Here is a 13879-nt window from a genome sequence, read left to right on the forward strand (position 1 = left end):
TCATGGTATATTCATTAATTTTATACCACCCAATCAAAATTATGAGATAAAAAATATTTGGCCTCTGACCATAAATCAATTGAGAGAAAAATTGATCTGATGTTGATATTAATCAGGCATGGTTACTTAGAGGGCTTTAAAGCACAAATTTTAACATGTTCAGGTGCTTTGATGGAATTATAAAGCAAGAGGGGAAAAATATCAAAACAGAATAAGTAGAAGTTTTCAATTAGGTTCTTTGACCAATCCTTTTTTTTTAACGTAACCATCCTTAACCAAGGCTATGTTAAAAGTACTGATTAACACAAGTAGTTATTCCAAAGTGATGATGTTAACACCACTGTGAATTCAGTATTTGTACAAATTCCACAACTTCTTTTATTGTAAATATGTTCTTGAACGTACACTTCATGGTCATGAAACATGGAAACTTTGTGATACTTTACAGATTGCCCGAAAGCAATCTTACCTGTTTTCCTTCCTTAATGATCAAGGTAGAGCTTTAAGCACTCTTATGTAACAAGGGATCAGAAATGACTTGTGGCTCAAAATCCTGTTTCACATAACGACCGAGTAGATCAGCATAGACGTCATAACGAGCAGTCATTCGAAATCCCCACTTGTCCTTCAACTGCCGGCAAAGGTTGAGATCCATGTCAGATATCAACAATCCATCCTTGTGACGGGCCAGAGACGGTGTACATGAAGCATCTGGTGCAGAAAAATGACTCGAACCATAGAAATGCCCAAAATCTGCATGTTGTGGCTTTCCATCTCCTGAAGTGAAGGGATTAGGGAAAACTTCTGTTCCGACACGGTTAATTGAACCAACAAAATAACTATTTGCTATTGCTGCGTTGCGAGCCTGTTTCCAACACAATAACAAACAAAAAGTCAAGAAACTAGATGTTGTTTACCAATGCCCCTGTTTCCAACACAATAACAAACAAAAAGTCAAGAAACTAGATGTTGTTTACCGACGCCCCTATCAAAAAGTGATATCATTCTTTATACCATTTCACAACCCAAGTTTAGGCATTGGTCAATATGAGTATTTCTTACAATTTCTTGTCAAACTCAGATTTGATTCTCTGTAACTGACAGTGTTATCATTGGTTAATCATTCTTCCTTGGAGTTTTAACATCTCTCTGCTCAAACTACTATGATCCCTAAGGCTAAACACTAACTGAGTACAGTTGTAGCATAACAGATAAAGGAAATAGTACCTCTATGGGCCACATTGGTTCACTAAGTTCACCAACAGTAGCTGATGGGTTGAAAACAATTTCTGCACCGTTTAACCCAAAAGCTAACCAGTTCAGAGGATGGTGCCTTCCATAACATATATTAACAGCAATCTTGCCATATGCTGTCTCAAACACGGGATGGCCAGTGTTCCCTTCCATATAATATGTACTCTCGTTGAAGTCCCCAACTCTAGGTATATGATTCTGCAAATTTCAAAGTATTAGTTCCTGGAGAATACCAAATGTTGTATTTGGTTATCGGGATTTACCTTCCGATGTTTCCCTATTATGTTACCATGATTTCCAATTATTACTGCTGTGTTCCACAGGGTTTCTCCATGGTTCACGTCCCTCTCAAGAATTGGACTAATGATAACCATGTTATATTTTTGTGCAAGTTGCTGAAGAAATTTTGTTGATTCTCCATCAATCTCTTCAGCAAATTCACACCATTTTTTTTCGCGAGTACAAAATGCAAATGGCATCGTCCATGCCTCCTGCATAGGAGTAAAAGAGAATATCAAAATGAATAAACTTTGAAAAGGACAATAAATTCATCACACTTACAAAACCAAGTCATAACTCACTTGCAAGCATAGAATGTTGACTCCTGAAGAGCCTGCAGCATCAATCATGGGAATTAACTTTTGAAAGATGGCCTCCCTTTGGTTTAGGAAAGGTTCAGTTGTGGGTAGAGCAATAGAATTCTGAATGAGGCCAACCCTCACAATCCGAGGTCCTCTAAGTGACTCTTTGTCCGCAGAAAAACTAAAAGCCTGCATTTATGTGAAGAAAATTGATGCATTAAACTATGTAAGATAAAAATAATGGTGAGAACTGAGAAATTTTAGTCATGGACCAAAATGGTGGTTTTGTTCCCTCCTCCGAGGCAGTTGTCCTGTGATCTGCCCAATCAGCTTCATGCATACTACCATAGAAAAGATGATTTCTCATTCGAAATAACAACAAATCGGTTAAGGAAACACAAATCTTTTCATTTTTCCATATATATCCACCACTGATTGTCATATCTACTTGAGTTGTGGCAAAGCTAGAAATTTTGCTAAGCACATTCAAACCCTTGGTATATATTTCTAAAAATTTGTTTAAAACCTATAGACACAATATAATTTTTCAACGAAGAGCGACCACCCAAGGGGTCAATGTAGCTACGCCAATGCTTGAGCATAAATAAAACAATGTAAGATTCAAGCCACTATGAAATCCCAGAATCGACTGCACTTTTGTTATTTTAAACCAGAAATCATTCCATATATTCCTTATCCATCCTTTACTTTTCTTGTTCTCGTGATCACCGGAAGAATCACTACCCATCCTTTCCATTATGCTAATTCTGAAAATCAGGTGTACATAATCCCCTTTTCCTTATCTTTTTTACCAAATAGATAATGTTTTTCAGGTTAATTTTTTTTACTACGTTATGCACATGTTCGAAAACAGTAATGGGAGGAATAACTTAACATACTACTTGAATTTACACACTTGAATGTTTTAAAGCAAAATCCGACTCACTACCATTTAATTGAGTCAAACAGAATTCTGCTTTTCTTCCTACTAAAACAGAATTTAATAAACCTAAAATACTAGCTATAGAAGTAGAGATGTAAGTGGCCACCTGAAGATCAAAGTCGTGATTAGCAGAGAGAGCTTTGACCGGCTGCGGAAGAGCAATAGACTCAAGTTTCTTTCCACAATTTAGGCCCAGAAGTATTCGATTGACTTCCTGCAGAGATTTGAGTTAGTCCTTGGCTAGACAAATCACAAAAGCTTCAATCTCAAATTAGTTTTCTATCCCAAAATTTCATTCGCAAAATTATTTTCATATAAAATTTGATAAAGTGGATCTCACCTGGAAAAGTTGGGGGCTGAGAGAAGTTTGAAGGAGATGATAAAGAGAGTCAAATCCACAAATGGAACCCTTCTCTTGGGTTGTTCCATTTTCTGTCTCTTCGCCCTCTCTCTTCTCCATTTCGGCTCTTTCTTCTTGTGATGATGATGATGATTGATTTGCGGCCGATGATGATTTACTCAATCAAAAACAAGTACATATAGTTTTTAACATTTATGCAGTGTTTGAATATTTTAATGAACACACATGCCCCCAACGCCAATCCCTTTTAGCTTTTTCGCATCTTCAAGGAATATGGGAAAGTGAGATTAAGGGTGTGTTTGTTAACCATTTTTTTTTTTCAATTTTCTTATGTTTGATTGGTTTAAATGTGTTGGAAAATATTTTTCAAATCAACTTATATTCTTCGAATTTAAGAAAAATAATTTTCCCTAAAAAAGTAAGAAAATATATTCCAAAATCATTTTGAAACTCACACCTCAACTTTCCTTTTTAACTTTAATAATAAAGTTAAAAAATGTTATAACCCAGCTAATATATACTCTTATAACCCAGCTAATAAAGTTCAACTTCAGCTAATATATACTCTTATAATAAAGTATTACGACTTCGACAATTAAAAAATGGTCTCAATTGCGTCATACTAACACATTACACATAGATAAATATATATTCAAAAGAAAGTACAAACAATTCCTTTAGTTAATCAATTACATTTCAATCAAAATAGAGTAGCCAAAGTTTTAACTTCTAAACATTTAATTTATACTAATACTCAGTTGAATATTTGTTAGTATTTTAATACTCACTCTAACCCAGTTTATATGACTTAGAGCCCGTTTGGATTGACTTTAAAAAAATAGCTTTTAAGTTAAAAATAAATAGTCAAATTGAAATGACTTTTAAGTCAAAAAATAAAAAGGAGGAGGAGACCTACTTTTGGTTTCTGACTTATTTTAAGTCATTTTTGACTTATTTTAAATCATTTTTACCTTACCAAACACTTCGTAACTTATTTTAGAGAAAATACATAAAATCCCCCCTGAACTTGGCAGCAAAACTTACTTTAGCACTTTAACTTTACATATAATTATTTACCCTCCCTAATTTCATTTCAAGTGAATTTAAATCCACCCTAGGTTTATAAGACCAGTCTCACACTGACAAGTGTATTCCACACGTGCCATGTCATCGACACATCAATGTCACGTCACTGCCATGTCAGTGCCACATTGATAATTATTAAAATTTTGAATTTTTTATTCCTTTTTTGTTTTCTTAATTCACAATTTTAGAAAGGAAAAAAGAAAAATAAAATTAATCTAAGATTATAAAAAAGAAAAACAAAAAGTAAAAAATTCTCAAAAAAGTTCAAACTCTACAAATCCAAAATTCTCAAGACCATTTTCACTAAAAAACATTCAATCTTTAAGGCACATTAATAAGTTGTTGATTTTTTTCATTTTTTTCGTTGTTCATCACATCTAAAAATAAGTGAGAATAATTTGAATTTAGTGATGGAAAATAAATGGGGGTATGAAGAAGGAGAAGGAGAAGGGGATAGTGGAGTTCGAAAAAAGAAGAAAGAGGGGTGTGGATGGAGGGTTCGAAGAAGGAGAAATAGGGTGAAGGTGAAGAATTTCGAAGAAAGAAAAAGAAAATAGAGAGTTCGAAAAAGAAAATGAGGAGGTGGTGCAGGTGGTGGTTGAGGGTGGCAAGGGGTGGTGGGGTGTGAGGAAGAAAAAGGGCTAGGGTTGTTGGTGGATAGAGATGGTGGGGTGTGAGGAAGATGAAGAGAAAAATTCTTATTGGCTAAAAAGAAAATAAAAGTAGCCCAATTATTTTTTTCTCTTTAATTTTTAACTTTTTACGCACTTTTTTTTAATTATTTGCCACATCAGCCATTAAAGAGGTATTTAATTCACTTGAAAGTTGTTTACGGGGGTATTTGAACGCCCGTGTAGTTAAAGTACTAAAGTAAGTTTTGCAGCCATGTTCAGGGGGGATTTGATGTATTTCCTCCTTATTTTAAGTCATTTTTTACTTATTTTAAGTTATTTTTTTATATTTGTCAAACACTTTCAGAAGTAAAAAACGGACTTAAAAGTAGGTTTGACCAACTTTTAAGCCAATCCAAACGGGCTCTTATACTTTCCTTTTTAGTCAGTCCCAAAAGAATGAAACATTTATATATTAAGCAGCAGTTTGACTTTAAAATGCTTATTATACCCTCAATGAAATGATTTACAACCACACAAATATGTATCACTTGTTTTGGACCACAAATTTCAAAACTCTTCATTTCTTTCTTAAACTTCGTGCAAAGTCAAACTAACTAATATAAAATAGTACATGGGGAGTAAAACAAATGAGTTATTTCTGTAACTTTATATTTTGGTATTTTGGTATGTTGTTTCTAAATACCAGATATCGTACCGAATACCATTTTTTTTCAAATGTATACCATATTTCATATTAACAAAATCACAGTATCAAAAATTTTGATATGGTATATTAATTCGGGATAGACCATATCATGCCCATTCTAGTATCGGGTCAGGTTCAAGTCTCGAGTCGAGGTCAAATTTCAAGGTCGGAGTCTCGGGTCGATTGTCAGAGTTAGGTCTCGGGTATCGAGGTTAGGGTTGGGTCTCGAAGTCGGGGTTAGGTCTAGGGTCAAGGTTAGGGTCGAAGTCTCGAATTGGGTGATCGGGTTAGATTTCGATTCAAAAGTTAGATCCTGAGTCTGATGTTGATGATGAGAGTCGTGCTCGAGTCAGGGTCGGTATCATATTTCATTTCAAATGTTGGGTCTTGGATTGGGACTAGGGGTTAGGTCATGGGTTGGGTCTTGGGATCGTGTCCCGATTCGGGGCATGGTCAGGGTCGTGTCCTAGTTCGAATGTCGGATCTGTATCGGGAGTAGGGTCATGTCCTGGATTGGGTGCCGGAACGATTATTTCTTTATTTTCAGGTCAGAAATTATTTTTCCTAAAAAGTATTTTCTACTCTCTAACCAAAAATAAAAGATATTTTCTAAAAAAATATTTTTCATTCGCTAATAATACACTAGAAAATATTTTCTGGAAAATATCTCACTCATCAACCAAACATGAGAAAAAAAGTTTGAAACCAACTTATTTTCAAGAAAACATTTTTAAAAAAAATATTTTCCTTCATACCAAACACACCCTAAATTTCTTAGATATTCACCCATATTTGAAAATTTATTGAATAATATCACTTTTGTTTATTTTAGATCATAATATAACCTAGTTATTCATATTTTTCTTAAAATATACCTGACACAATAAAAATAACCTTCTCTTTCTAAATGAACTTTCATGTCACATTATTTTTATTTTTTTAATAATAAGTCGATATTTTATAATAAATTGATCAATGCTTCACTTCCAAATTAGTCCGTGACTAAGTTTGTGAATTTTATTTACTTAAATTCTTCTTCATGGGTTTCTTGTTAATCATTGTAAAAAAATATTTTTTTCACAAGCTATAAACAAACAGCAAGAACCATCTGATAAAAACAAGTAAACAAAAAAATGCTAAATTTTAAAAATATTACTCCAATACCAGGTTGAGCATTCAAATTATTTCATAGTTTACACTTCTAAAATAAAAGAATCAGAAGAAAAATTTAATTTTACCTCGCGGTGATCTCTTTTATCGACATCAAGCATATATAGCAGGTCAAGGAACAATTCCTTCTGAAAATTCATTAATTTATTCCTCGAAGAAATGGAAGAACCCATATTTTTCCTCATTGAACTGGAGGAATCCATGGTTGATTTTATCCTGAGAAGTGAGAACCATAAAGTTTTTGGGTAGAAAATTATTGCTTCTCTATAATAAACTTAATTTTACCATATAGGATATGAATGATTAAAAGATTTGTAATGATCGTCCATGTCATTTTTTTCCATTTTTTGATCTTTTTGGTGTTTAGAGCTTTCATGTAGCGATCCTAAATCATTTATGACTTGTTGGACTGACAGTTCAGTCATCGGATCGTTCATTTGAGTTTTGTGCAAGTTTTTTGTGTTTTGGAGCCTTTGAAACTTGAACGGTTGACTTCGGTTAAAATTTCTAAAAGACGGCTTCAGAATGCAATTTTGACATTTCATCAGCTTCGAAAGGGTCATTTTAGGCTAGGGACATGGTTGGTTTGGGCCTCAATACTTTTGATGCGAATTTGTGTCGTTAGGCGTTTTAACTTGGAAGCTTAAGTGAAATTTGACTTCGGTCAACATTCTTGGTAAATGTGCTCAAATGAGAATTTTGTTAATGTGGTTAGCTTCGAAATGTCAAGTTTGATCTAGGAAGAGTACCTTTTGTGCCGAGACTTCTGTCTCATTTCAAACCCTTTTTATTGATTTTAGGTAAAAATGTAGCTTGAGTGTGAGACCTAGTTTTCATCAATACGACCTCGGATGGAAGTTTTGATGGTTCTGTTGAGTCCGGAATGTCAAAACTTGTAGGGTTGCATAGTTCATTTGCGTTTACTGGGTTCTGAATGATGAATTCCGAGTGTCCATTAAAATTTTGGAGAATTGTGCTCCAAACTGTTGTCCAGCAGTGCCGATGCGATCATGCGACTACTTTAGCGCCCCTTGACCGTTTTCGCGATAGGAGCCTCTTACGGTTGAGCCGCTTTAAGTGGCCTAGGCGTTGCTTTACCAATAGGAGCCTCCTGGGGATTGGCCGCTTTCGCGGCCTAGGCACTACTTTCGCGGTCATTGTTAAAGGTTTATATTCTTTTTCAATCCGTTTTTCAACATTCATCCAAATATTCAAACTTTGATTTTCCGTGATAGAAAGCTCCATTTTGGGTGATTCAAGTTGCATTTCGTTTGAAATTGGCATGGATCCATGTGAGACTGACCGAGGAAACATGAGAGTCAATGAATTGAGGTAATTTTCACCCGTAAAGGGCTGCCTTGTCTCTTTAATTTGAAGACTTCCAACACGTATGAGAAAGAGAGTTCATGATTCTACAAGCTTTAACAAGGGTTTGGAAGTTAACTTGCCTTAATTCAATCAAAAGTCAATCCAAGACTTGAGATTTTCCCTTCCGAACAATGTACAAATCACCACAATCTAGTAAGACAAGTATTCACAATGAGATTTCGGAACTAACAACACTCAAATCAAGCAATTGGAATAAATTGGTCAAATCAGCTCAAAAATCCAATTCTGAAAACAAGGTTTGAATCTGAAAATTGTTACATGAATATGTTATCCGAAGTATTCGATATCCATTGATGAAAACCATTTCGAAAACGGAGTTGTATTCAACTCATAATTATCATTTTTCTTAAATGCCCAAGTTCTTGAAAAGCCCCAAGGGTTTTGAGTTCAAAATAGTAATTTAAGTGATAAAATATTGCCATAATCAAGGAATAACAATGAAGGGGAGTTAAAATTCATTACCAAAATGATTTATTTTGAAAACCCACTTGAAATCGCCTCAATCGAATCCTCAAAGCTCAAAAATATAAAATGGGGGGAAATCCCCGAGATTTCAAACCTAAAAACCCTCTCAAGTCACGCAAAAGTGAACTCTACTTCGCTTTCACGAACGTCTAGATCACGGCTTTTGGTTCGCAAAAGTGAATGCTAGAAAAATGTCTCGCCTAGTTTTCGCGAGCCAGCCTTCTCTTATCAAGCTCGAGACCTCTAAAAATTCAACCAAGACCTCTCCTAGGCCTAAAATCATCCCACGAATCCAACGGAACTCTCAAAATTTCAATCCAAGCACCCAAACCTCGAGTGTTGACCAAAGTCAACCCAAAGGCTAAAATTTCACAATTTTCTAACTTCGGACCTCAAATCCTCAAAAAGACTCGAATCTGAAACCGACAACTCTTCTTAGACCAATTTTCACATTTCGGGACTGATTGAATCGATGAAATTCCATTCCTTCACTCAAAACTCTAAAAGATACCAACTGTTGACATCCTTTAAAAGACGCAACGTCGCGGTGACTCAAAAAAATAGTCAATTTTAGAAGAATAAAAGAATTTTAAAGGAAAATGGTTGAAAGGGAGTCGCCACCTAATATTAGGAAAACTAGGAAATCAATTAATAATTCAACTTAAAAGAATGTCTACGAAACCAATAGATTCGACGTAGGAGGTTCAAGTTATTCCGAAGGGAAGGTGTTAGGCATCCTTCGAAATCCACAATTGTGGGTTCCGGCTGAATTCATTTTTTCAAATTGAGGAGGAGACAAGTATAATAAACATGCAATATACACAAATAATAAAACAAAATAATAATATAGTAAACGGCCTAAGATTTGGCTAACGTCAATAATATATACAATAACAAATCAAAATATCATTTGAACTCCATTGAAGTAGCTTTCTCGAAAAGCAACTTCGGATACCTGTAAAGACACTTAGTAAAAGTGTTAGTAATGAATAAATATAATAACTTATAAATAAAAATCCGTCTTATTAACATGGGGATACCTCGAAAATCGACGGATAAATTTTTTCATTGGCCATTTTTAAAATACTTATCAAACAATAGTAACAATAAATATTAAAAGATAAAAATGGTAAAATAATAATATAAAACCACATTAACATAGAAATAGAGATAATGAACCAATAACACAATATACAAAATTAAGAATGATCCACAGGACAAAAAAAACAAAGAATGGCAACAAATAATTTCCAAGTAGCAATAATGAAGCCTGAACAAATAAATAATAAAAAATATAACGAAAATAATAGAGTAATAAATAATCCAAATATTTCCTATAACACCACCAATAGAGTTAATAAGTATGAAATAAAGCAAAGTGGAATATATAAAATAGCAAAACAAGGAGTAGTAAGTAAAACATAGCAAAATGCTAAAAAGAAAAAGTGAACAAACGGTCACCACAAGGACCTGCAAACAGAAAAATAAAAAATAAAATAAGTTAGCCATTTGATGGATTCTTTGATTCAGTGGAGGTCAGCGAGTCCGGTGGTTGTTTGTTGTTGGAGCTGGTAATTTTGTGCTGTGTTTTTATCTTCTCTCGAAGTTGGTGTCGTACCTACAAAACATAAGTTAACCGTAAATTAAAGGGAAAGAGAACCAACTATATATATATATATATATATTGGGTCTGATTTGCTCCTCGAAGTGGCAACGTAGTGAACTTTGGCGAGCTCCAGCTCGTCAATATTAAGCTAAAACACCTGCAAACAAGGGAAAAGGAAGAGTTTGTAGTTGTTATTGTTTCTGCTGGCAGAAAACAAAGAGAGAGGGGAAAGAGGCTACGGTTCGTTGGAAAAATATGGTAGTTTCTCCGGAAAAACAAGAGGGGGTTTTGGGGGTGGACTTGCCGGGTTTCGACGGAGCTCTAGTGAGCTTGTCATTGAAAAAAAATAATGAAAATTATCTCTAAAATCTTATCAACCATCACTAACTTAATGACCAAGCTATTGTTTAAATAGAAAATTGAAAATCATCAATAGTACAATACCATTATCTTAATATTGTGGGCTAAAACCACTAGTTAATAAAATATTTATACATGAAATCTTATTATATTTGAATGAATTTTTAGACTGTGCAAAAGATCAAAACGAATATTAACAAATGTAACAAACGAATGTAACCAATGACATGTAAAAAATGCAATTTAAAAGAAATATTGATTTGATAAAAAAAATGAATAAATATTTAAACGCATTCAATCGATTGTGACAAAAAATATATAAATAGAATTAATCGATAAAAATCCTAATATTTTGAGAAATAAGGACGATTATCAACAAATTGCATTAAAATTGCAAAAAAAATATTTTGAACTATTTGATGAATAAAATATTTAAGACTGTTAACTTTGAATAATATCAAACTAAAATTTGGTGTCAACACTGACAACCATTTTTGAACAACTTTAGTCTTTCAAATTTCAAAATTCACAACTTTTAACTCAAAACTCGAGATCAATTTCAAAACTCATTCAAAAATGACTAGGACCAATATCTGGAGAAGTAAAACAATAATTTTACAAAAAGAATTAAAAATGACCAACATAATTATTATAACTATCATGTCAACTAGGAGAGAAGGAGAATTTAAGGTGTAAAGTATGTTTTGAAAAAAAAAAATACATAATATTTGTGTTCTAAATAAAACAAAAATAATTATCTCTTAATTTTTTAAATTAGACAAGTATTGTTGGATAACTATTTTTGAAGGAATGTTTAAATTAGAGAATCTAAGTCCATAATTCATACACTCCCATTGGAGTTTGACAAAATCAACAGCATAAGCTGGAAAATATTAAGCTTCCTCCATTAATGGAGGTTTAAGCTTCACGAGAGGAGCATTCAGAGAGAGAGAAGTAAAAGCATTTTTATTGAGAATAAACTGAGAGAATATAATCAATATAGTATTGTGTATATATACACTATTTCAGCTAACTAACTTGATCTGACAGAATAACAACTTAACCAACTAACTCTGTTAACTCTAACTAATGCTAACTGTGTGATTAACTAAAATTGTAATCTCATCACCCCCCCCTCAAGTTGGAGGTGAGCTGAACACAAACAACTTGCCCAAAAGAGTAGCATGCTTGACACCAGTCAAGGCTTTGGTGAAAACATCTGCCAATTGAGAACCTGTGGAAATGTGTTGGAGTGTGATCAGGCCTTGTTGGAGCTTGGTTCGAACGAAGTGACAGTCCACCTCAATGTGCTTAGTTCGCTCATGAAAAACAGGGTTTTTAGCTATGTGAACTGCTGCCTGGCTATCACAGAAAACAGATATAGGCAAGGAGCACTGCACTGTCAGCTCATCAAGTAATCTTTCCAGCCATACCAATTCACCAACTACTTGTCTCACAGCCCTGTACTCAGCTTCTGCAGAAGATAAGGAGACTGTGGCTTGTTTCTTAGACTTCCAACTAATGGGACTATCGCCCATGAGGACTAGGTAACCACTGACTGACTTTCTTGAATCAGGTAGATAAAGGCAAGGAGCACTGCACTGTCAACTCATCAAGTAATCTTTCCAGCCATACCAATTCACCAACTACTTGTCTCACAGCCCTGTACTCAGCTTCTGCAGAAGATAAGGAGACTGTGGCTTGCTTCTTAGACTTCCAACTGATGGGACTATCGCCCATGAGGACTAGGTAACCACTGACTGACTTTCTTGAATCAGGACAAGTAGCCCAGTCTGAATCACAAAAAGCACTGATATTGAGGTCAGGTTTAGTAGAGACAAATATTCCCAATGTAGGGTCTTGTTTGAGGTATCTTAGGACATGGTAAGCAGCCTTCAAATGAGGTTCTCTGGGTGATTGCATGAACTGACTGAGGTGCTGGACACTATATGCAATATCCATTCTTGTGTTGGAGAGAAAATTGAGCTTGCCAACCAACTTTCTATAGTGAGTAGGATCTGATAATAACGTGCCCTCTGTGGCCATCAGTTTTTCAACAGGATCAAGTGGTGAAGTAGTGGTCTTGCAGTCAACAAAATCAAACTCCTTCAGGAGGTCAAGAGTGAACTTCCTCTGTGAAATGAGGACACCATCAGGTCTATATAGTATTTCCAACCCCAGAAAATAATGCAGTTTCCCTAGATCCTTTATTCGAAACTGATCATGCAAGAAGGCTTTCAAAGAGGCAATTTCCTCTAAGTCAGTCCCAGTCAAAATGATATCATCGACATAGACAGCAACAAACACCAACGAGCATCCCTGCTTCTTATAAAACAAGGAATAGTCACTGTTGGAATGAGTGTACCCTTTTGAACATAGGTTGCTAGCTAGCTTATCATACCACTGCCTACTGGCTTGCTTTAAGCCATATAATGACTTTTTCAATCTGCAGACCATGCCCTTACCAACCATTGCAAGTCCTTGTGGTAATGTCATAAAGACCTCCTCATTCAAATCACCATGGAGAAAAGCATTATTAACATCTAGTTGATACAAGTCCCAACCCTTTTTAACTGCCAAAGAAATTAGGGGTCCTAACAGTAGTCATCTTTACTACAGGTGAGAAAAGTCTCATTGTAGTCTATACCAGCCTGTTGTGTATACCCCTTTACTACCAATCTTGCCTTGTACCTCTCTATACTTCCATCTGCTTTGTACTTAATTTTATACACCCATCGGCACCCAATAGCATGCTTGTCTTTAGGTAAAGGAACCAACTCCCAAGTGTCATTTGCATATAACGCCTCAAATTTTTGTGTCATTGCTAGTTGCCAAGCAGGATTTAAAATTGCTTCTTCATAAGAAGAAGGCTCACTGTCATGTGGAAAAGTGTGAACTAGCTGCTGACTATTGGGGCATAGGGAGGTGAAACAAACATAGTCATGATTGGATATAAATGAGGTGAGGGAATGTGGAACAGAGGTATTAGTGTTAGAGGTGGAAGGATGAAGCTTAGGTAAAGTGTAATTGTATTCTTTCAGGTAATTGGGAGTGTGGATGGACCTGGTTGTCCTTCTAGGTTCTGGTGGAGCATCACTAAATGAGAGTGGAGGTGCATTTACAGGTTGTGTACAGGTATTCAGTGTGACTTCAGTAGTAGTAATGGGAACATGATCAATGGCAATTTCTGGTGATGCATGAGAGTTCAACAGTTCATCATGAACAAAAATATCATTTGTACCAGGTATGTTAGACAATTTATTAGGATGATTAACAAGCGAATTCATGACAGAATTAAAACTCGAATTAGGAGGAGCAATAACAAAGGGAAAAACAGTTTCATG

General features: G+C 34.9%; 1 protein-coding gene across 1 annotated transcript; it reads right to left on the minus strand.

Moving 5' to 3' along the window:
* Positions 1-282: 282 nt before the first annotated feature.
* Positions 283-3377, minus strand: LOC102603227 (beta-ureidopropionase). Its single transcript, XM_006359722.2, has 6 exons — positions 3119-3377; positions 2885-2992; positions 1836-2024; positions 1518-1745; positions 1228-1452; positions 283-865 (listed from the first exon to the last, which is right to left on the minus strand). The coding sequence occupies exons 1-6, from the start codon at positions 3236-3238 to the stop codon at positions 503-505; spliced, it is 1233 nt and encodes a 410-aa protein (XP_006359784.1). The 5' UTR covers positions 3239-3377; the 3' UTR covers positions 283-502.
* Between the last annotated feature and the right edge of the window lie 10502 nt (positions 3378-13879).

This window comes from Solanum tuberosum, unplaced genomic scaffold, assembly GCF_000226075.1.
Source record: "Solanum tuberosum cultivar DM 1-3 516 R44 unplaced genomic scaffold, SolTub_3.0 scf00305, whole genome shotgun sequence".
Taxonomy (NCBI): domain Eukaryota; kingdom Viridiplantae; phylum Streptophyta; class Magnoliopsida; order Solanales; family Solanaceae; genus Solanum; species Solanum tuberosum.